This window comes from Triturus cristatus, chromosome 8, assembly GCF_964204655.1.
Source record: "Triturus cristatus chromosome 8, aTriCri1.1, whole genome shotgun sequence".
Lineage (NCBI taxonomy): Eukaryota > Metazoa > Chordata > Amphibia > Caudata > Salamandridae > Triturus > Triturus cristatus.
The window spans coordinates 833,478,826-833,504,597 of record NC_140591.1 but is presented as its reverse complement, the minus strand read 5'-3'; the positions used below and the strand labels follow the sequence as shown (position 1 = coordinate 833,504,597).

The 25,772-nt window shown below is 45.2% G+C and overlaps 1 protein-coding gene across 1 annotated transcript in view; it reads right to left on the bottom strand.

Moving 5' to 3' along the window:
• Positions 1-20,399, bottom strand: part of ARHGAP6 (Rho GTPase activating protein 6) — a 1,083,331-nt gene extending 1,062,932 nt beyond the window's left edge. The window contains exon 1 of the mRNA XM_085622292.1: positions 19,951-20,399. Coding sequence (XP_085478418.1) covers positions 19,951-19,992 — 42 coding nt within the window. The 5' untranslated portion in view covers positions 19,993-20,399. The remainder of the gene's footprint in view (positions 1-19,950) is intronic.
• Between the last annotated feature and the right edge of the window lie 5,373 nt (positions 20,400-25,772).

The following is a 25,772-nucleotide window of genomic DNA, read 5'->3' as shown; positions in this document are numbered from 1 at the left end:
AATCGTGCAGTTGTATGTGTAAGACAGTGCACATGAAAAATACGTGCTGGTCCGATAAGTGTGTGGCATTAGCCACCTTACCAGATAAACGGACCCAGTGCTTGGAAGGTAAAAATCACCTCTTCTTTCCTGGAAAAAGAAGAGTCAAACTATCACAAACAGAATAACTACAAAAATCACGGTCTCAGAAAATACCTATTCAACAATGCCAATTGTGCACTGTTTATTGGGATGAAAACCCCACAGAGTGGTCACATTCATCAAATAAAAATGTTTTAACTATATTTAACTTACCCAGCTTTGTGTGGGAGAAAAGCCTCAACTCACCCGGCTGACTGCTCGGAAAAGGAGGCACCGCTCTGTTTGTTGGGTGAAGTAAAAACAGAAAAGATTTGCATACTGCTACTGATCTGACTACACACTTCACCCACATATCAAACATAGTAATAACCCTAAAAAAAGTCCAAAACCAGAAAAACACATAACCCCCGATTGGTATAACATAGCAGGAAAAGGGGCCTGAATGAAACCTCCATCTTAGAACAACTCAAAAGGTTTCGTGTTCGAAAGTTCTACAAGCTGAAGAACTACAGGACCCAGCAAGCCCTCTGTGTGCAATCCCTCTTTGCTTGTTATTAAAGATAGAAATTCAGAACAAGATAGCGTTATATACGGGGGATTGCTGAACAGATGAAAAAACTTTATATCGCTTATCAATTAAAACTAGAACAGAACAACGACTTGGAAATGCGGTCTATATTAGAAGCTCTCCTTTCCTTACTTGTCCGTCGGTACTTCAGGCCAGGCTGCGAAGCAGTCTGGGAGGTGACGGCAGGGGGGAAGGAGAGCTCTTTTTAAACCTGACGTGATTGGCATGAAATGGCCTGATCTGTAACAGCTGCCACAGTTGATCCTTTCAGTGGGCATGCGCCTAGAATTCGTCAGTGCGCGCACAAAGCCACTAATTCTCACGCATGCGCACAACGGTGTTGAGTCTATTTGTTATGCGTACCTGTATGACTTGTTAATTAGTCATGCTCGGAATAAGGTCACTACTTAGTGCAACCGTCAGGTAACCGGAATTAAAGAAGTGTACTGTATCCTAATCCACGCATGAGCGTGGGGATCGAGAAACAATTGGAATCATTAGGTTCAATAGGAGACAGCATCGAGCAATGATATTGGTGCCAACCACCGCAATGTAAAATTGCCGTAATCATGGCACAATTCGGTGTTGGAACTGTGGAGGCAAATCTAATAAAGTGGGGATGATCGGATGATATGGGAGTCCCCAACTGAGAATGTAAACGACATATTTCATATTTCACCAAAGCTATATCAAAAGAGACACCCTATGGGCAGTACCTGTCCCAACACAGTACATACATACATCGTAATATCTATATGACATAGTCACATGAGGAATCGTGCGGGCTTATTCAATCTAAGGGTGCTTGGAGGTATAATCATAATCGTGTTTGGTGATTGTGAACACAAGAATCTGGCACCCACAAATGAGAGGTAGACCAACCTCGACCTTACTACTAACGAGTGCTGTATGGAGGGTAGACGTGCGTGAGACGTTTGTGTGTCATCTGAAATAAAGTTCGATCAACAGAAATACACACATATTGGTCCAAACGAAGACAAAAATATATGTATTAGGTCAGATGTGCTTGTGCAGTTAGAGATGTCCTACTATGTCAGAGTATCTTCATCCAAAAGGAGGGACACTCAAAAAGACCAACAACGTTTCATATTGAGGACCATGGAATGTTATCATTCAGACCTTGAGTGTCAGTTTTCATTCTGAAAATCCATTTCTGCTCTTTAAGAAACAAAAATCTGGAAATGTCTGCTACATGTTGAGGGATCAAAGGACGCTCCAACACCAACCATCGCAGGTCGTCGGCCTTGTGATTTTTAACAAGGAAAGGAGAGCTTCTAATATAGACCGCATTTCCAAGTCGTTGTTTTGTTCTAGTTTTAATTGATAAGCGATATAACGTTTTTTCATCTGTTCAGCAATCCCCGTATATAACGCTATCTTGTTCTGAATTTCTATCTTTAATAACAAGCAAAGAGGGATTGCACACAGAGGGCTTGCTGTGTCCTGTAGTTCTTCAGCTTGTAGAACTTTCGAACACGAAACCTTTTGAGTTGTTCTAAGATGGAGGTTTCATTCAGGCCCCTTTTCCTGCTATGTTATACCAATCGGGGGTTATGTGTTTTTCTGGTTTTGGACTTTTTTTAGGGTTATTACTATGTTTGATATGTGGGTGAAGTGTGTAGTCAGATCAGTAGCAGTATGCAAATCTTTTCTGTTTTTACTTCACCCAACAAACAGAGCGGTGCCTCCTTTTCCGAGCAGTCAGCCGGGTGAGGTGAGGCTTTTCTCCCACACAAAGGTGGGTAAGTTAAATATAGTTAAAACATTTTTATTTGATGAATGTGACCACTCTGTGGGGTTTTCATCCCAATAAACAGTGCACAATTGGCATTGTTGAATAGGTATTTTCTGAGACCATGATTTTTGTAGTTATTCTGTTTGTGATAGTTTGACTCTTCTTTTTCCAGGAAAGAAGAGGTGATTTTTACCTTCCAAGCACTGGGTCCGTTTATCTGGTAAGGTGGCTAATGCCACACACTTATCGGACCAGCACGTATTTTTCATGTGCACTGTCTTACACATACAACTGCACGATTTGTGTTTATTTTGCAGTAGCCGTATTTCTGTTGAGGTCCTGAAGAAAGCCGGGTCTATTGACCAATCCGGCTGAAACATGTCGACCACACTTTATGTAGCCAGGAATTAGTCTATATATTTTTCAAGACTATTAGGTTTTTTAGATATGACACTTGGATAATCTCACAATGAATAAAAATCTTTTGTCCCAGTAGTCATTTTTAATTAGCACACGCACTAGAGCACTGCACGTCATTGGAGTTCACACAGTTGGAACATATATCAGGGCAAGAGTTTTTTCAGGAGCATAAGGGTCAGGTATCCAGCAGGGCCTGGTGGCTCAAGACTGTGGCCGTAGATCCAGTTCTCCTAGAGGCCCAGATGACGAAGCTCCGCCAACAAGGGTGGGCTGATGGACTCTATACTCTTGCTGATTTATGAGCAAACTATCTGATCTCATTGTGGTTTACCTTTAGCCTTTCACGAACAATTTTCATGATTCTCAGTATTTATCTTTTCATTATAAATAGACTGAGCATCTCATGCTAGTTGTTACATTTTCATTAGTACAAACTGCCTAGACAGGACAGCCCAGCCTAATACAGCTTGAGCAATGTCCGATACCGCAAATGTGAAAGTATCCCGCACCCCACTCTCCAACTACTCACATTTACCTTTCAAGGTAAGCCCTTCATACATAAATTTAGAATAAACGCTGAACCACTGGGAGCAATAACTTTTCTAAATGTGCATTTTTAAATTCATTAACTAGGCTAATGGAGGCATCCAAATTGTCTGTACCACAATAAAGTTATTCCCCACCCCTTCAAAACTAAATTTGCTTCGATTTTTAACAACGGACTAAGCGAAGTGTTGCTAGACATGGTCAACATATATCAAGGTAAAATCTTTAAAAGAATTTCCATAACTAACTTTAACTTACTACTAACCAATGGTTCTTGTATCACATTGAAAAACTGATTCTGTAATCATTCCCAAGGATGCTCAGAAAGGTGCATACGATTTCCTGATGAGTAACGAGAAGCCTTTACATTTAGTATTCACTAAGCACAAATCCAAGTTCAAAAGTTTGACTGAGGCACTTTTTAAAAATACAAAAAATAAAATAGGGATTTATTCGAATTACCCATTTCTATCAAATCAACTTTCGAAACTATCCATAAACCTAACATTTCGAAATCACAAAAGAGAATGTTTGCCTCAATGGCTTTCTTCAGTGGATACACTAAAGTCTTCCACCGGCTGCCAAAAGGAAGTTTAAGGCTTTGCTACAGGGTACTGCTCGAATTAATAATGCACCTAATTAGGAAAACTCACATACTCTCACTATTGGACATCGGTTTGGAAATGAAATATAAATGGCTACCTTTAGAAACCCAAAAGGATAATGATTTTAGTTTTTTAGAGTGTTTTGTACCAAACTTAAGATTAAAACAATCTAAAATACAATCAATAATCCTCGGCAAGCCAAATGAGGCTTCAGCTCATTAACAATGTTTAAAAAGCAATGTTGTCTTAACAATCAGTGGCCATACTTTAGAAAAGTACAAATGTATACTACTTAAAAAAGAAAAAAAAAAACACATTGATTTCATTTGAGAGCAGACGCTAGTTTATATAATATGCATATAAGAGACATCGACACAATACATGGACAGTTTAATGAATGAAGACAATGGCAGATATTACAATAAGCCCATTAGGGGTACATACAAGGTAACTTTTCATGGCCTAGCACACAAAAGTTGTATAAACAATCCAAGTCGGGTCTAAGAGTTAGTGTGCTAAGGAAAGGTTTCAGTAGTGTATTCAGCAGAAAAAGCTAACTGCTGATAATGACCGAGTTAAAAACAAAAAACGTAACATTGTTGAAGCCCACACTCTTTTCTGTAGGCGCTTGCATTGAGCACAGCCAGATGGACACCCACCACCATTTTCACTACCTTCTCAGGGCAGAAATTCCAGTTATAAATGGTTCCCATTGAAAATGAATTATGGCCATCTACTGAAGTGCTGTAGAGAAAATTCTATTTGCAACTTGGAACTGGTATTATCCTCGTTCACTAATAGGGTGCTTGCACACCTTCCTGCACAGAGGGTTTATAAAAATAAAATATCGCAAAAACAATAAAAATGTTGGTATCTGTGCACTATTTGATGTGTTTGGGAGATCTAGGGCTATGTATTGGTGCAACCCACACATTACTATCACGCAGCAGCCTCTAGAAATGGTAAATATTGATAAAGGTTGAATTTTTTTTAAAACACTATTTACTCAATTTTTTGTTGCATTTTTCAAATGGTAAACAAATCCCGCCGCAAACCAATGACATTTTACCAGGCCAGGGCACAATCAGGAAACAGGCAATATCAAAGGTATGTGGGTTTTCTCAGGGAATGCAGTCTGTGAAATTGATTATTCAATATTAGCTCAGACTGCTACATTGTGGGGGAATCACGGTTTACGGTGCAACTTTCATTTGATGAAAGAGGTCACTCCCAGGTCTATATAGAAAGCATATAAACTACATATTGTCCGATTCTGTATAACTTAAGGGAGATAATGGTGCAGCCAAACATCCCCCGACTGGCTGGCCAGTAGATCAAGCTGAAAATGGCATTACTCCACCCAAAAAAAGATTAGGAAAGCAAATGAAAGATGCACTGTTTTTAGCATACCTGTCTTTTAGATTGAAGTATCCCGTGTTGCTTGGACACATACCACTACTATATATTTTCCACGCCTACATATCCTACAGTTTTTTTCTCTCAACATAAAACGCTAGTTGCCAGACCTCCCTCACCTTGATAGGTTGGTCGGTAGAATGCGCAGAACAGGTTTGTTACATTTGTAGCAATTATTATTCAGGAACTTGGAAATTCACTTCGGTCTTGCTCACACAGAGAGATATCCAAGCCAAGCACCGACACCAACGCTCAATTGTGGTGCCTGGGATTTCCCATATATATGGTGTTGGTATTCAATGTTTTCGAGCAAAGCTTCACACTAGACACCAGAGAATATTTTCGATAGGGAGCGCCTTGGGCTATGTCTGCATAATTTGTGCCGCAGGTCAGAAAGCACCCAAGGAAAGCTAACAACCCCAGACAATTCTACAAAGTAAAGACCCAGTGGGATTCATGGTGGTGGGGCTTGTATGTCTCCCAGCAAGTTTTTGAATCACCCAGAAAGCACAACTAGGTCATAGTAGGAGTAGAAAATCCCCCACATTTTTTCAATTTTCTGCAATAGAAAACTCCAGAAATTGTCGCAAATGGCAAAAGTTCCACCATCCAATGTTCCATCACTTCTCATGGTGAAAACGAGTAGCCCACGTGTGTGGGTGGGCTTACTGCTCAAGAACAGAATTGGACACATTTTGGCCACACAAAAATCATAATCAAAGTACACCAAGAAAAAGTGGTGATGTCCATACACGCAATGCCACCCAGCAATCCACTGTGTGCGTCATTTTCAGAAGTGCCTAGGGTTGTTTGTTTTCCCTACGTTCAGACAACCACAAACATCATAAGTACCTACATCTGGCGAGGGTGGGAGAGGCAATAAATCAACATAATGCCATGTGTCTTTCTTGCACTTTCCATGGTTAGATTCCTTCACCTTTCCTGTTTTGGTGATATGCTTAAAGACAATTGCCGGGTGCTGTTTTAATCTGAAAAAGTGTGGAAACATTTGACACATTCTATTAGCTACTGAATTAACCTATATGTTTGGCTTCCTATTGTAAGTGAATCTCGAGGGTGCAATACAAATCTACATCTTTTATAGTCACGCCCAAATTTGTACGGATTATAGATTCCATTGTCAAGTGATGCCTCTCAGTAGACAGTGGAAACACTCACAGTTCAACTGGTTGCTCTGGATATCATGGGCTTTTCAGCAAATTAGATACACAGTAGATATCTGTGGCACACAATTTTATAGTTGTATAAGGAGCCAGAATAAGTTTGGATTTTTTATTTGGCCAAGAAGAAACCCAAATAGTGTCTGGTGTTGGACTACAAAATACTTCCGGTCGACTCCCTCTATTAGTATTATGCTTAAGTAAGAATTTGATGCAAAAACAATTGATGGACAGAATGCAGAACAATGTCATACATTCACCCCAGTACAGAGATCTGGGCCTAAATCCATCGTTTTTTTGCTCACCATGCCATTCCAGTTTGAACCCAGCCATATGCAAATCAGTCTTGACCCTGTGCCTCATGGGAACAGTCCAGCCCGAACTGCCAAGCCAGGTCCTCCCTGGACTGGAAACAAGCATCCTAGGACCGGTCCTAGGAAGCTTGTTTCCGGTCCAGGGAAGGCATGGCTTGGCAGTTCGGGCTGGACTGTTCCCATGAGGCACAGGGTCAGACTGAATTGCATATGGCCATGTCTGAACTGGGGTGGCAGAGTGGGCTAAAGAACGGTGATGGATCAAACCCAGATCTGTTGACTGGGTGTGAGTGTTTGATTGGTTCTGATGCTCCGTCCATCACCACCCCCTTTTGTACCACTTTGTTCGCCACAAGTTGGCAGGGTATGCTCAGATGTGAGTCCCTTGCTCACTTTGCCACTGGATTCAAGCAAGCCTGGCTGAAGACGGCTGAAATGCCAGAAACCGGTCCTAGGAAGCTTGTTTCCGGTCCAGGGAAGGCATGGCTTGGCAGTTCGGGCTGGACTGTTCCCATGAGGCACAGGGTCAGACTGATTTGCATATGGCCATGTCTGAACTGGGGTGGCAGAGTGGGCTAAAGAACGGTGATGGATCAAACCCGGATCTGTTGACTGGGTGTGAGTGTTTGATTGGTTCTGATGCTCCGTCCATCACCACCCCCTTTTGTACCACTAAGTAAGAATTTGAGGCACCATTTTGCCCTCAGTCGCTATTTTGTGTAATGATCAAAACTAACTTCTGTCTCACTTGTCTGCCTCAGCAGAAAACAGCTACAATATTTTTTTTCTTGTATTTCTTTTAGGTTGAGATTTGCTGTCTTAATGAATACACGAATGTGCCTTTGCATGCCTTCTTTGTTAGATAGGCCCGTTCTCATGCTTACAGTGGCGGGCATGGACAGATTAACCTTAAGGCAGAGATAACATGTACTCGATCCCAGAGTATAGCTCATCCTCTGTGTCTTCTTTGTTAACCTGCTCCAGATGGAATTTTCCAGTTTTGGGTGGGTCTTCCTGGGCATTGGAAATGTTTAACAATTGGTGTAATGTTGGTGAGTATTAGTCCCCTCTATAGCATCTTAGGAGGCTAGTCAGACTGGACTCCGCTCGAACGAATACTAATAACTTGGTTTGTATTCTCTACTGTCTGACAGACTCTTCATTTGTATGGAAGGCTGAGAGGTGGTCGCGAGTGACCCGGGTGGCCCTAATCAGGTCACTTCCTTCACTGGCTCCTTGCTAGGGCGCAGACGTGATTTTCCAGGGCAGAACAAGGAACCTGGTGGGACACCGTAAATGTATCCAAGTGTGGCAAGAACCTGGTTTCTAGCATGAAAATGGTGCTGTATCATACCTTCACAGTGTAAATTTCGGCGTGACAGTGTAGCTTCACAGCTTGAGGAATGTTGGTTGTGGTATGGCTGGCAATGGTGCTATTTAAACCAGTACATGGCCAATGCTTCCATTACAGTGAGGGTTTAAATACTAAGACAATTTGATTTCTGGGAGGACAACGGTGATGTACATATCTGGGAAGAGTAGGTTCTGACAGGATAATGGCAGTACATATACTAAAACAATGTAGTTTCTGAAATGGAAGTGGTCTTTTACAATCTTGGGCAAAGCAGAAACTGCCTCACTGCACTACCTGTTATCAAATGGATGAATTCAGGGTCTGAGGCCCAAGCCTCAAACACCAGTCGGCTAACTGCAAAAGCAGTCCAGGTTAAGTCAACATCCTTCAGATACCATCAGCCATCTCCGTTACCTTTCTCAGAGCGGTCCCTTTTGGGCATTGCTGGATACTTATGACAGGCTATCATTGAGACTTGTACTTTGGCACCCTGGAGCAGCCCTCCCAGCATAAAGTTCATTGTGCTCCTAACTGCGCTAAAGTTTGGATGAACTGGAGCTGCACAGGAACAGTGAATGGTATTTTAGCAGTATATGGAAGGACAACGTGTTGCGTATTGAGTAAAGCCTACCGGATTAGATAGGTCCAGCATTTGTTGTGGCAAATATTCCCTTTAGGTGCATCCATTTTTGGTTTGTTTACCAGGCCCATTTATTTCTATGCACAGATATTGTTTTGTGTTTTGGAGAAACTAATGTGTTTCTCTTGGTGTTGAGGTGGAAGCAAGTGCTATTAAAATCTTATCTCCAGATTGCTCAAGGACGAAGGTCCTTAGAAAGATACTACAGGGAAGGGCCAAATTATATATAGGTGGAGGGGAGCATAAAAAAAAAAAAGCGGCAAAATCATAAAATACATGGGTTAAAGAATCAGTGGTATTTTTTTTGATTGACGCAGAACAAAATCTTCCAATCTAAACTTGGATTTTGATTCCAGCTCTGCATATAAATGTATGGACTGGTATACATCAGAGAAACACCACTCAACCATCTCCATACTTTAGCAACCAAGCAAAGCGACAGCATCTCTCATCATGCAGCGTAAGCCATAGTGGCTAGATGCAGGCTTAACCACAAGACAAAACACCATAGACAGATTGCGGAAGCAAAGTGAGAGCTAAGAAATGTGAGCCCGAAATTGTAGCAGACAGCAAGGTAATGCTGAAAGAAAGCACAATGCACCAGTACGGAAGCACACAGGCACAAAACTGTCCAGCAAATAGAGCCCATCACAACAACGCCTGTGAAAGTATAACAAAGATCGCGTTCATAAAGCTAGGGAAAATGGCATAAACTTAAATCCACCAAAGCAAAACTAAAATAGGACTTAACCTTTAAGTCTCTGCATAAACTTCTAGAATGGGTAATTCATGTATAACACCTATGCATACAACCTCCCGCCTGAACAATAGCAGCAGAAGTGGCAATCAGCATTCGCACTGCCTGCCAATCTCCAACAAGACAAGGAGTCATTCAGAAATGAAGACTCAAAAGAGAATCAAGCACTGTCAAAGTCAATCGGTGGGCTTGGAAGTTGGTGCAGTGGCTATATATATATATATATATATATATACACATATACACACACACACACACACACACACACACACACACACACCCGCTTGTAAACCACAATAAAGCCGTTTTATGAGTGAGCCTGAGCGGGCTGGAGCTTGTTTTTATTCTACAAACAGGCACGTTGAGGAGATAGAGATATATATAAAACATGTTTTTATTATTTTGGCTGCATGCATATGCGACAAACACAAAGCATAGAAAAAGACTATGCCACCACCTATAGGCGGAGACCACATTCTCATAATAGATTTTTCTCACTTAAACATTAAAAAAAGGTAACCATTGCATGTATACGTTTAACTAACAGTGAGGGTATAGTATAATATGACCAGAAAACACGTGCTACACATTAAACAAGTAAGTCAGACATATACAAAACCATGGCGATAATTTATTTGTGCAGTGTTATACATGCAAGAGCCCACCCTTCACTCCACCACCCAAAAGAAAAGACAAACTTCCAGAAGCAATAGCTAGCCAACAGCAGCATCAGCAAGCTCCACTTTTCATACAATAGACACACACTGACTCCAGTCACTCACCGGTGAAGAAACTAACATTTTGCAAGAATTCAAAGACTCTTTCTTGCAGTTCTCTGTTTGCAGGTATCACCACCCAAGTCTCACTAGGCAAGACTGCCGGAAATGCTCACATCAACATAATACAACCAGTCAATGGCTAAGCATCCAAAACAAATACAACATACAGCACAAAACACTTACACATAAAAAAAATACAGGAAAAGAATGATAATAAAGAGCATGCGAAAAGCTTTCCTTCATAACTGATCAGACCTATTCACTGCTGATATCACTACCTCGTGGCGTGAGCACCTCATTACAGGCCCTCACTGTCTCCAGTCCTGAACATTTCACCTACAAATCACTGATCTTAAGACTGCCATTCGCATCAGTTCAGTGTAGGCCAAAGAGGTCTGTATTCGAGACCCAACAATGAAACATGCCTGGTGTCATCTTAGGCTCTGCAGTGCCTGTAGCGTGTTTAGCTGGCAGCCACATGCGCACTACAGTTGCACTGTACAGGATGCAGTCAGGGGCCAATGGCAGAGACCAATGAGCGCCGTTATGTTAGTCACTAAAGCTCACTATGGATTCCTCAAGGTGACTTATTGGTCACAGACCAGAGATGGTTATAGGCATTAACACTACCATCATTTATCATAAACAAGTGCTCCACCGAAAAGAAGGTCATTTCAAGGTACTCGGTCAGGAGGCTACAAAGCAACCGTAGTGCTGCACTAGTTGATGTGCGATTGTGGTACAGCAGGTACTTCGGCAACCAGAACTTTAAATTTTCCTTAGACCTAAGGTTTTAGGCTCGACTGTCCATAAGCGCCACGTATGATCCAGGGAATAAACTAAATAAAAGAAAGCATATTTTAAGAAGCTTCACCAAAGCAACTCTTACCCTGTTCGTGCCTTGTAAATAGGGATTAAAAGAGTGTAATTGGCGGATGGCCTATATCCCACAATCCAATATCCAAAGTCTTTTACTCAGCTAGTGACTCTTGCAGTGATTTGGACAAGTCAAAAGGAAACAAGGTCGAGGAAGGAGGGACAAAGTGATGGGGATCGAATGGTGGTTGGTGTAGGTGGGAGTGCGGTGTACAAACCCAAAGTGGCAGCATTAGGGAATATGCCATGGACTATAGACCGGGACGTACACAGAGAGAGATCAGGTGGGGGCACAGACACCATGATAGTCAGGGGAGACTGGAATAGTGAAAAGCACAATGAAAAGTGGGGTGCAGAAAATGAGGGCGGTCATATTTCTCACTTTGAACAAGCCAAAAATATTTTAAGCACATCTTTTTTATACCATTGTGCTCTAATAACAAACAGGCCACAGTGATTCTGAAAACAGAATAAGTGACTCAACTAAAAGCCCAGGGGCGGTTCCGCCATTGGAGCAGAGGAGCGTCGCCCCCAATGAAGTGCCCCCCCAAAGCCCCAGAGATTAAAATTTAAATGGTAATTTATTACCATTTTATTTTTCATATTCCCGTCCTGTACAGTGTCTCAGGACAGGGCGGGCCTGCTGAGTGGCAGCAGGGAAGATTGGTGGGCAGAGGGCTGTCTGTGCACTGTTTAAAGTGTGCATGTCTCTTTGGCCGCACGTCTTGTGATGGCCAGCCAGACATGTGCACTTTAAACCTCTCAAACCAGCTGTCTTCAGGCAGCTGGGTTGAGAGCAAGTGCAGGCCTTTAGTGCGCTGGGGAGCGCTGCGAGAGGCCGCTCCCACCAACCAGGGCTCTGCTCTCATGATGGGTACCAGCATGTGAACAGCACCACAGTTAATCAATGGAGTTTGCTGGGGCTCGCACTGCAGTCGCAGCAGAAGAGGTTGGAGCGAGGAGGATGTGGTTACATCTGGATCCGGTAACTGTTTGTTTTCATTTATTTGCACGCACTCTCCCACTTGACCACTCTGACCCCGCCCCTTTTCCCCTCCTGAATAGATGCCAGCCACCACTGAAGGCCCAAACACATAGTCTCTCAAAATAATGAGGTCCGACTTCAGAAAATTTCAATACTGCCTCAGAACTGCAGTGTTTGTTATGGAGCACTATTGCACAATATCATAAACAACGAGAAATTCATAAAAATGTCGCCCTCTCTCTGCCTACATCAAAAATCTTAATGTAAAAATATTTCCAGTTTACATTTTTCCCCTAGGGGGTAAACACAAAGATGCCAGGAAAGTATTTCATTGTGGACCGCTTCAAATGTGGATCTTAAAGGCAGCCTGGCGCCGCGCTCACATTGGTAGCTCCAGATTGTAGACATTAAGGTAAATCTGTAAAACTAGGGAGTGTTAGGCAGCTATGACTATATCGTTTTTGGGCTGTCTAAAATCTGCGGGAGCTGCATCGGATGATCATCCATGATCAAAACTTAGGGAGTGAGTTCCACAGGTAAACAGGTGTGCCTAGAAACAGAGCAGGACAACCTTCGCCTACTCTGGGTTCATCAGGAACCGTTCCCTTGCTTTATCCTGTAATGCAATGTTTTGCCTGCTGGCATCCTCACTGTTGTAAAAACTCCAAGACGACTGATACAGTTGGAAGAGCTTTATTTACCAACTGACACCTCCAAGTCACTTCACAGCAAAGATAACATTCTTACCCCAATATTCTAAGGCAGACACCCGAACATTCCAAAGTGGATAGAACACGGGGGTCAGAGGGGAAGGCAAGGACAGGGATATACCAAGAGGGATGGGGGAACAACCATTTGCAATGCAATAGGTCTTGCATTTGAGAGAGTTTAACCTACTAGCATTGTAAATGACAATGCCTTTTATTAATGTTTTGATAATGAACCCTTAAATAAAAGGCATCGTCGTTTACAATGCCAATAGCTCAAACTCTTGTAAATGAGAGACCCATTTCATTTAAAAGAAGCGGCCGCCATTGTACCGGGCTGCTTGGAACGTAAAAGCGCGCAAGACGCGCTGAATGTTGCAGAAAAGCATGTTGTGCCTGCAGTAAGAGAAACTCATTAAAGAAAATAGAGCATACAGACTAAATAAGACATATTGTATAACAACAAAAGTAAGGGGGCCAGTCTTCATTGGAGGTTACAAATGAAGACAACGCAATACTAAGGAGGGACTAACAAGCCTATCAAGGAATCAGAAGCCAGCATTTACAAAGATCAATGGCACGAGCCAATTAAAAATATGGGTGGAGAATGGGCGAAGCTTCAAGTCCATGCTCGGATACAGCATGCCTCGCAGAGCAGGCGCTGCCCAGGCTCGACCTAGAAAGGATTAATAACCATGCATACACCATGAACGCTAAAGGCTCCCATAAATATATGCTCATTAATATATAAAGTAAATTGCAACACTCATCAGTGCAGTTTCTCACACTCACATGTGATCAAACTTTTTGCAAGTATTACATCTCAGGATTTAATACTTCATAACATGTAAAACACTTGTAGGATATCTAAGAAGCAGGGGTGTGGTTAGTAAAAATCCCATGAATAACAATCTTAACTATCTAGATCCCATCCTGCACCATCGAGCATGACTCACCTAAGGGTGGGGGGGGGGGGGGGGGGGGAGAAAATCACTCTAAACCTTTCCAGATGGTACAGTGGGTAACAGCAGTCCAAAACCAATCAGTTGTTTAGATTAACACTAAACCAGACAAGTTTACAGAATTTATGGGAAAATTAAAGGTTCTGGGTATTTCATTGATCTGAAAGTTTAATTAACCTCAAAGCTAGTTAGCTGCATCGCAATGGTGCAGCTGAAAGTAATAACCTAAGATTCATCACCTTGTCTGAAAGAGGCCAGTCTACACTTAAGGTCATGTTCGAATACACACCACCTTCAGACTAAATGTGGGAAAAGATCTGTAGAGCCCAACACCACAGACAGATAATGGATCTCTTCTGTAAACCTATAGCACTGTACTTTCTACAGCCATCCTTTAAGTGCTGCAGAAAATACAGGTAAACTTAGGAAACAGATATACCTGGGGTCACGCATTTTTGATCAAGACCAAAAGCCAAGAACAATGCCTGAAACCGGTCCTAGGAAGCTTGTTTCCGGTCCAGGGAAGGCATGGCTTGGCAGTTCGGGCTGGACTGATCCCATGAGGCACAGGGTCAGACTGATTTGCATATGGCCATGTCTGAACTGGGGTGGCAGAGTGGGCTAAAGAACGGTGATGGATCAAACCCAGATCTGTTGACTGGGTGTGAGTGTTTGATTGGTTCTGATGCTCCGTCCATCACCACCCCCTTTTGTACCGCAAAAGCCAAGAACAAGCCCTAATCTATTGGTTTGAAAGGTGGCAATTTCTCCACTAACCTACATTCACTTACAATCACTCTTGGTACACGAGAAGGTCACCAATAAAAGTGTACGCACCCAAGTTTTTGTGTCTAGTGTGTCGAGATGCTACGTTGAAATCCCCCTCTGAATACTGCAGGGCGGCTACGTGATGCGTAAATCATAGGCAGGCCCACTGGAATAATGGGATTCTATGGCCATGCCTTTTTCCTCATAACTATGTTTCTGTCACATAATCCGTCTCCTGCATAGTTAGTCAGTTTCAACAAAGAAACCTGGTTGTGACTCAAGCAGATCAAACGTTACTTCAAAAGAAAAGAAAAATAAATAAATAAAAACATGTGGCGACGCACCATCGCAAACATTTTGCCTGGGGTACCTGCTCCCTTATCAGTGGATTGTTGCAGGGGTTAAACGGGTATTTATACGATGAAATAGAATGAAGGTATTTTCGTAAATTGACAAAATACTTAACTAATACTGTCACAGAGTGTCTCATAATTAGCCTTTTCTTGCAGTGTAATTCAGTCAACCCGGCAACATAACTTGGACTTTCATTACCACATAATTGCAGTGGTCCTGGGCGGAAAGTTGTATGTAATTTCCTGCATACCACGCATGCTCTTTAATGGGAGGCGGGTGCATGTCCTAGGAAGAGGCTTAGAATGTTTCCTGTTGCGGCCTCACTTCGGATGCCTTGACGCACACCATCCCAGAAGAGCCGACTGTTGACACACACAGAATGTCAACACCTTTCTACCTGGAATAGAAGGCAGGCGGCCTGTGTTATCAGCAAAAGAGCTTTACGAAATGTGGGGCGGGGTGGTCCTGAGTGCCAAGCCTTTATTGCCTGTGCCAAAGTCACAGTTTACAGAAGGGACAGGAAATGGTGGAGAACAAAGAGGCAAGTGTAAGATTTATTCAGATGTCCAGGACAAGCGCAGCTCAGCGAATGAACAAACCGTCACATAGAATTCTCCTCAAAATACAACATTCCAGGCCAGTGGCGCGAGGACAGCACCAAAGAACATAGAAAACGATAACAACATGACTGCCATCCAATAGACACACTGTACGAAGATGACAAAACAGAATAATAGGGCAAACCCCCCATTCCCTTTAATCACAGAGAGACAATTAGGAATGCAAGTGGATACATAGCTAAACCATTCGCATCAAACACAATTAACAAGCAGTTTTCCTCTAAATTTAAAGCAGTGTACACTGAATGGTACACTGACTTAGGTTGAATAACCAAGGCTACTGGAAATATGAGAGTTGTAGGCGGCTTTCCAAATAATTATGGTTTTGCCACATAATCCATCAACTTCTAGGTTTTTTTTCTAACTCAAACTAATTAGAAGTGTCGCGAAATGCTGCTACCGGTGTTAGTGCACAGTGTCACATTCTCGTTGCTGTGTTTAGACGTTAACCCTGTTAACCTAATGCTAATGAGGTGAAACATTTGTCCAGGAAGTGTTAACATTGTGAAAACCCCCCACAAAATAGTGAAGTAATATTGCCAGAAAATTTGCTGCATATATCTCGCGCTTCTTGTCGCATAATTGTGTCTTCCTCTACCATATAATTCCAGTGACTGCATTATTTACGACCAACTGCAGCAATTACAACTAGCTCTACAAAGTAACTCCGGGCTCCAGAGAGTTGTATGTAGTCCGCTACCAAAGCACTTCAAAGCCTTGTCGGGGGTAGTGCTATGTAAATCTACAACATAATACCATAACGAAGAGGATCAAGGTGAGGATCAAGGTGAACGTGCAGCTAATGCGATGCTGTACATTTATGAGGCAGAGGTCAGATATGTGGAAACCTGGCGCGACACAATATCAATTACCAGCCCTTGTGGAGGGAAGAAAGGAATGCTCACACCTCGTTCAGACAACTTCCACCAGTCCATCGCCCCTGTTTGGTATTTTCGAGATATGAAAGCCCGGCTTCTGTGTACACGCCGAGCAGCTGACGTTTTCAAGAGCGCCCTACAGCTGCTCCCAGCCAGTAAGGCTTCACCTGCCAGTCTGGCCACGTGTGGCTCAGATCCCGCCTCTTTCCTCCACCTCCGGGTCTCAAGCAAGGGCAGGGATGTCAAAAACGGACTCCCGACCTGATCTGGAAATCAGAGTCACAGAATAAACGCCTTAACACGCGAAAGCACCAAGTGGGACAAAAAAAAGCATGCAAGCTTGTACCAAAACTCAAGCAGATGCAGAATGTGCAGGGACAATGGCACGTGCTCGGGAGGTGCTGCTCACCTCGAATCACGTGCAGCAAAAACGAGCGCTAATCGTAGGAAAACGACACTGGGAAAAGAGCGCATGGGGTGCGGGGAGAGGCATGTCGCCCAGTAAAGGGGGAGGGAGTGGTGTGTGTTTTTCTTTTAAATGCAGGGCTACCGTTTCTGTTAAATATTATTAGGCACCACGTTTGCCTGCTACCAGACACACAGAGGGTGGAGTGTTCAGGGAAAGGAAACAGAGGTAAATGTCATTAGTTTGGTCGTTCTCTTGGACTAGGGAGGGGGCAGTATGACACTGGCTGCATTCCAAGGGTATGCAACGCTGACTGCACCGCCCTCGCGGATACCAGTATAAATAATACATTCTTCACGTTCTGGGCGCTGGTTCCAAGTCACAGGCGAGCCAGAAAGCGTGTTCAGCCATTCCCACGCGCGACTGAGAATAGCCCACTCCAAAATTGCACACAGAAGTTTTGTACATTGCTGCTACGTGAACGCACAACTTCCCACGGATGCAAGGATACAGGGTAACTCCTGGTCACCAAGGGTGCAAGGCTCCAATTCTAAGCGGTAACAAGGGAATACGGTTTATGGGAGTTGTAGTCCTAGTTGTCCTCAGTTGCTTCAACTGAACATATCTGAAAAACAACGATATGTACAATGAAAGCCCAAGGTTGGAGCACTGCTTCCTTGATTGCCTGTGGGCAGTGCCACTGGAATTATGGGATTCTGCAGCATTGTCCTTTTAATTATGGATTTTTGCCACATTATCCTTCATTTGCTGCATAATCGGCAGTTTCATTTTCTTTAAAGCTAAAGCGGATCAGAACTCACTAAAACCACGGTGACACTTGCTCTTGCGCAGTTGAAAGCACATTGCAAAAATTGGTCATCTTTCAGTTGCTTATTGCTGGATTTGGGTGTTAAATTGGTGCTTTTACGGTGAAACCTTTTTCGAAGCTTACCATATATAAAAATGATAAAATAATGAAGTAATACCATCACAAACCTGTACTGCACTATTTGCCCTTTCTTGCCGCCTAATTTAGTCAAGGCTGCCACATAATTTGATCTCCTCCCATAACACCCCATGCCGCATAACACTAGAGGTCCTACCTGTGGGTCATTTGATAACTGCATATGGATTCAAATACCAGTAACATACCCCACGGTAGGCTGCACAACCTCATTAACGCACCTCTTAGAACCCTGGTTCGGCATTGAATCGGCAGCCAGTAAACCAGTTGTTGTAAAATAGAACAGACAGCAAAGTAAGGGCATGCATTCCTGTCAAGTTTACCTCATTTGTGAAACCCTCATTCTAATAAGTAAGTTTAAAAAACACTTTTCTGATGTTAATTTCTAAAAAAAAAAAATTAAATCAGGTTCCAATAAGGAAAATTGAGGTCTAACATTTTCATACTTCTCGTTACAAATGTGACGGGGGGGGGGGGGGCTATACAGACTACAGACACAACATACATTACTAAAAGACCAAGGAGGAAGTAAGGTTTATTTAGGCATAAGCACCCTTGCATTTGTGCAATGCTAGTTAAGCAGATGTGGTTTGCAAGAGCCCCTCATCATGGTCAAATCTAACCCTGAAGTTAACAACGAACCCCGCAGTATTGCTTAAAGCGTAGAGCAGCCACACCACTGGAAAAATATGCGACCGTCAAGAACTAATGAAAATACAGACAAGTACTGAAAGCACTTCCGGTATAACCATCAAACACGTGGTTTGAGAGTGTTTATTGCTCCCTCGCACCATTAAAATAAACAAACAGTGCTTAATTTGAGCAAGGGGATTCCGGTGCTCAGCACCGGCACTTAGGACAGTCTGCCGAAGGGTGGGTTGCATTTCCTATGTGCAAAAATGTAAAGGCATCATTAAAAGAGCCCACGCTGTTCCATTGCATCAAAACAAACTATCCGTTTACAGGGCGAGAAGACTAGGTCCTATCACAAAAACAGTGAGTGCGCCAGCAAAAACAGACAGACCTTTTAAATAACTTATCCAACTCGGGAAATGTACATCGTAAAACGCCGATGCGCAAAACTTTACCACAACTAGCAACAAACATTTAATGCTGGTGCACTTTCACTCCAAAACATAAACAAAACACCCAAAGTCATTTGGGAAAAAAACGACGGGTACAACTGCAGTGTCAGAAAAGTCCCATAACTGTCTCCCTGATAACCACCAAAAGCAACCCCAAAACTGTGTGGTGGGACTGGACTGCACACCAGGGCCCTCGGCCCTCCAGCGCCCCGCGGATCCCGGCAGAGGCGACCTGGCGCCGAATGAATGAAAACAACCGGCCCCAGCAGTGTGTGTGTCTGAGTTGTTGCCGCTCTCCGGGGCGCCCGGCTCCACAGCCTTGGAATGGAGGAGGCCCGGCCGCCCCTCTTTTCACTGTTATCTTGGCCTCTGCAGCAGGCGCGGTTCAACAGCAGGAACAGCTCGGGGTGAGCAGCTGGTTCGCACCAGCCCAGCTGTGACAGGAAGGAGAAGAGGAGAACCGCGGGGGGGGGGGGGGGGTAGGAGAACCGCGGGAGGGGGGGGGGTGGGAGACCGACCCATGAGCGAGCTCGGGTCTTTCCGCTGTGTAGGGTTCACTGGGTGTGAGCAGTGCCCGTTGAACACTCCTCAGGAGCCCCCCGTCACAATACAGAGGGGGTGGGGAGAGATGTTCACTAGGTGGGCAGGGTTGGTTCTCGTCACTGTCCCCAAAGCGAATACAAATTCAATATAAATCACAGAGCAGATTGGTGCAACATACATGAAACAAGGAATGCATGACAACGTTAAAATGTGTGCTTGCTGCTCCCGTCTCCAGTCCCCTCCCAAATACCTTTGCAGGGTGCCGGATAGGAAATGCAACAGACTGTCCTAAAACACCGGCTCCAGCCCCGTTTCCTCCAACAGACAAACGTGGACGAGTGTGAGTTAAATGCGAAGAGACACCAGGCACCCAGGGGGTACTTACTGTATTGGACAGCCGTATATCACAGAACACCGAGTCCCCCATGCCCCCTGCGGTCAGAGGCGCTCCCGGTCTGCTTCCCTGACGGTCCCGGCAGCGCTCCCCCTGCACGCGCCGCAGGCGCTACATTGGAACCCGAAGAATCAAAATCCACTCCGTTAGGTCTCGCGCGCCGCTCCTCCGGCGAGAAACTGCGAACTCAACAGGTTAATCCTCCTGGCTAATTAGCCTGCACGAGCCGGGAGCGGATCAAGGCTTGGACGCCGCCGGCTGCAATGTGCCTGCAAACCCCCCTCTGCGTTTCCAAGAGGCGAGGCGGGCTGATCACAGGTGACGGGCCGGTCACAAGCTAGAGATTTCCCCCTGTGGTTCATCACATCTCCTCAAGTCGCCGCAACTCTGAGGCTGAAGATTTCTTGCACCCGCCTGCCACGCCCACCTGCCGGGCGCAGGCGCAATCGAGGCAAGTGTGCAAACTAGGCGAAGGCTGCGCTATCTATCTGCACAGGGAACAGGATGGATGTAGGCTAGTAGGCAGCTGAAGTCCACTCTTACGTTTTCTGAGGTACTTCAGAACGAAAAGGCTGCTGCGACGTACCTCTTAACCCAAGAATAGTTTCCAAATGGCCCCAGTCCATGTGTGACTATAGAGTCCAGTCTCGGTTTTTCTTATAATTCTGGGACTTGTAGTCTTAGTTGTCCTAGTATAAAGCCAGTTCTACAAGTGACACAATCCAAAGACAGAACGGGACCACACTAACTTAGTCCCCCATAGACGATGTGTACGATGCAGAAGTTTCCATAGCCCTTGGCCCACTTTTCACACCTTTCCCACCTCTTTTCCGTCCATGGTCACAAGGAACTCAACTCCTTTCAGAAGTACTCCCCGCTTGATTGACTCCTGGTTCTGCCTGATTTTCCTGCCCTCCTGCCTCTTTTGTGTCCCGTAGCATTCCCATTCCTTTTAAAGCTTCTACTGTGTAGTGTCATTAGAGTGATTTGTCGCTGACACTCATTTCGTGGCATGCGTTCTCCGAATGTATTTCCGAAATTTAGGACAAAACCACCCCAGTGTTGAATTGGGATTAACAATTGGCCCGGGTACGCTAAAGAAAAACTGGCCCACAAATTGCATTTCCCCCAAAACACTGCTTCGGAGAAATTTTATTTAAAAAAGGGGGGGGGGGGGAGGTAAAACAAAAATGCACGGATTAGTTTATACTGGTGAAACACACCTGAAAACAAGTGAGGACACTTTTGCCCCTGCCCCCGCTCAATCTGCATCTATTATTGGGCCGGCCCAGTGAGAGAAAGGAGAGTGACACCTCTGCCCATTGATAACAAAGGGAGGTAATGGACGCCCATCTACCTGCAAAAAGGCCACTCAGGCACCTCCAGCCGCTCGCAGCCGAACAACGCAGAAACCGCCCCAATCCCAACCCCCCCCCCCCCCTCAGAAAAGCAGCCCACAGCTGGAATGCAGATACCCGCCCCTCGGGCACTGCCCGAGTGCCGCGTTACCAATCCGACCCTGCCACACCCCACATTGAGTGGACACTTCCCTGTCAGCTCTTGAAGAAAATAGATGGGTCTTTGGAACTTCCTGTGCTCTACTGTGAACTGTCACTAAAGGCTACTGCTGGTGCATGAATAAGCGTGTCAGTCAGGCGCGCAACACCCATTGGACTCAAAGGGCTCCAGCCCCCCCCCCCCCGTCGTGTGTTGCAGCCCGGGATGAGACACCTTCCCGGGCAAAAAAGCAGCCGCACCCGAGCACTTCACAGGTCTTTAAAAGACCATTTGCATGTTAATGAGGCCTTGCTGTTCTTTCACCCCTTCTAAGAGCCCCTGCAGCTCCACTCTGCCTATTGCTTAAAGTTCAGCCCCCCCCGAAATTTTTGCTCAGCCCCCCCCGAAATGTGGCTCTAGTTGCGACTCTGGTGTCAGTGTTCACAACAGAACACTGATGCTGTAGTGATCTTCTGGCTACACGTGAACTGTCTTTTCCGTGTCTCAGTCTTCCTCCCTGCGGGTACTGTGTCCACATCAGACAGTGATCCTTTGGAGAGTAGGGCAAATCTTGAGAGGTCCTCGCCAGGCGGTGGCGGGATCATTCAGGCGGCCTCTCATTAGGTATGTTGGCTCCAGGTGTTCCGCCCACTTCGATACGAGTGAGTTCAGAAATGTAGACCCCCGATATGCTAGATGGATCAAGGATTTTTACATAATTGTTGCAGTGGGTGTAAAAGATGAGGAGAGGAAGAGGGGCTTGGCTAGTTGCCAATACCTTTCACAGCCCTTAATCGTGCCATCATGTACGAATTTCAAAAACTGAAAATTCTACTTTTCAAGGCCGAAACAATAGTTTGATCAAATTCATTGAACCTCAGAAGAATGTGAATTGTGAACAGTACGTGTTCCACCCTACACGCTGAAGCCAGAACATTGGGTGTCATGCATGTGAAGGTGCGCTTGGAGCACATGATTTCCAGGATTACAACTGTGAGGAGGTCTTGCAGTTCCAGATCATGGTCAGATGTGAGTCATCCATTTTTCTGTATATTAAAAAAACTCCTTAAAAAACAGGAAACTTGTAGACATTCTGTGTGGCAGGTTCAGCTCATACAGCGGATCTTCAGGCTGCTGCAATGGACCGATCCACCTTCGTGGAATATTCTTGGTGTTATCTGTCTTCATGCCCAGGAAAGTCTGGCTGAAAGTTGGTTGCCGAACATCACATGAACTTGACTCCCCAGTTCATTATCAGAAATGCAATGTTTGCAGGAGAAGAGGAAACTTTCGCAAGATATGCAGAATTGGGATGAGCGCAGCAGAATGTTTTTTCCTTTCTTCATCAGCAAAAGAAAGAGAGAGACAGAGAGAGACAGAGAGAGAGAGAGAGAGAGAGAGAGAGAGAGAGAAAGAGAGAGGGGAGGGGGTAGGTCGAGTAAGTAAAAGCACCCTTTAGTGCAGACTCCGATGATTACTAAAGAAAGTAACTCCTCCGGTAACCCGTGACCCTCTGGTCTTGTGCGCTGCTGCCCCCGGCTGCTGTCCAAACTCTACGTATTCATCCCGCCTACCGCTAGTAATGCCTTAGCCCAGTTTCACTTAGGCTTTTCTGTTTGGTGTTTTTCTTTTGCTGTATTTTGCTTATTTGATTTAATTTTTCCTATTTTCGGGTAAATTCACACTCTCCTGTTTCATGGGTACGGCCCCCACTGCTCCCGCCGTTTTCCTGCAGTTTTCCCACTGTCTCCCGCTCCATCCCCTCCCACCACTACCTATGGAGGCTGCTGTGTGGCCGCGCCAAAAGCAAGCCCGTCTGCACCCATCCAAGCCCAGACTGCACCCAGTGCAAGGAACCTGTCCCTCCGAACTCCAGTAGATACTCTGCTGCAGACCTTAGTGCCCTGGACCCTGGATGCAACAACAACTTCTGCCTTGCATCACCTCGTTCCACATCGGGAACTTTCACCTACACCTACTACCAGTTCACCTCCACCCTAGGACCAATCACCATCGCAGCAACCAGCGCCACATCATCCTCGTTGGCTGAGACCTCCCCGGAAAAACTCAGCTGCCTCCTGATCAATGCCAGATCATTCTGCAAACAAGCCACTGAGGTCTGGGACACCATCTCCACCCTCGCCCCGATGTATCCTTCATTACAGCAACCTGGCTGACCCCCGCATCTACCCTGGACATCACCGCTGCAACACCCATCGGCTAAAAGATAAAACACGGTGATCGGTCCAATAGAAACAGAGGTGGTATCGCCATCATACACAAAAAATCAATCTTCTGCACCACCACCGACGATGAAACCATGCAGATTATGGAACACATGAGCTTCCAGCTCCATACAGACAACAAAAACACCATCAAAGGTAACTTCTCATACAGACCGCCAGGGCCAAAAACCGGCCTCAGCAACATTATCACTGAATTCATCACCCCGCTTGCCATTGATCTGAACACTACATCCTTCCTGGGAGACCTCAACTCCCACCTGGATGACCAAACCAACACTAATTCCACCAACCTCCTGGAAAGATTGGACAACATCAGCCTTAAGAAGCTGATCGTCGACACCAAAGCAAGACACTGGACCCTATCTTCACGTACAGCAACAGAATCAGATACAGCCACACAGAAGTTACCTGGTCAGACCACTCCATCATACACATCATTCTAGCCGGACCACCACCTACTGCCCCCAACTGCCACAGCACCCCTCTCCGTAGCTGGAATAGGATCACCCAACACCGATGGACTGACTCCCTCAGCATCACACAGCCCAACATGACCACCAACTTGGATCAGGGAGTAAAGAACTTCAACACCTGGATCACCAGCACCGCCAACCAAGTCGCTCCCGCCAAAGCAGCCAAATCTTACAGACCTTCCAAAAGAGCCAGCTGGTACACCCCAGAACTCAGCACGTCGAAGCACAGGTGAAAACAACTGAAAAGTAGATGGCGCACCAGCAGGAACCCCTCCGACTGAGCCATCTTCAAATCAGTCCTCAACGGCTACCACCACCAGCTCAAAGCCTAAAAAACAGGAGGCGCTTACTCACTGGATCGAGCCCAGCACCAGCCAAACCAAGGAACTCTTCACCTTCCTCAGAAAGTTCACCTGCCCGTCAGCCACCGAAAACCTGACCCCCTCCTCACAGAAACTCTGCGACGCCCGTGCAGACCACTTCAACATCAAGATACGAACCATCTACAGAAACTTCGATCGCCAACACACCAACCTCCTCAGCATCCCAGCTACCACCACCACTGACTGTCCGCTCACCGCTTGGTAACAACTCAGCGCACTGAACACAACCACCCTAATGTACTCCATCTTCTCAGGAGTACCCACCGAGCCATGCCCCACCGATTTTTCAACTTTGGAATAGACAAGATTAACCACCAGCTCACCACCATCCTCAATGCCTACATAACCACAGCCACCTTTCCTGACGTTTGGAAACATGCAGAAGTGAGACCCCTCCTCAAGAAACCCTCTGCAGACCCATGTGGACTCTTAAACTACCATCCTATCTCATTGGCTCCAGTTCCCCGTCAAAGTCCTGGAGAAGACCATCAGCCTCCAACTCACCATACATCTGGAGAAAACAACCTGCTGGACCCTTCCCAATCAGGTTTCAGAGCCAACCACATCACTGTGACAGCCCTGATCGCTGCCTCAGACAACATCTGCACCCTACTCGACAGAGGAGAATCGGCTGCCCTGATCCTACTTTCTACACTGTCTCCCACCACTCACTCATCAATCAAGTACGCCAGATTGGAATCACAGATGACCCGCTCAGATGGATGGCATCCTTTCTCACAGAGTGCTCACCCAGCAAGTCCTCCTCCATCCCATCCCTTTACTTCACAACCCACACACACCATCTGCAGTGTCCCCCAAGGCTTATCCGACAGTCCAACCCTCTTCAACATCTACATGACACCACTCTCAGACATCGTCAGATCGCACAACATCAACATCATCTCCTATGCTGATGATACCAGCCCTCTCACTCTCAGCGGACCCCACCTCAATGAAGACCAACTTCCACAATTGTATGAAGAATGTCTCAGCCTGGATGAAGAACAGCTGCCTGAAGCTCAACACGGACAAAACTATTGAAGTTCTAATCTTCGGCACACACTCCGCCCTCTGGAATGACTTCTGGTAGCCAGCAGAACTCGGACCAACCCCCACTTCAAAAGACCATGCCCATAACCTTAGCATCATCCTGGACAGCGAACTCTTCATGAAACATCAGGTCAACGCCATCTCCTCAGCCTTCTTCCACATGC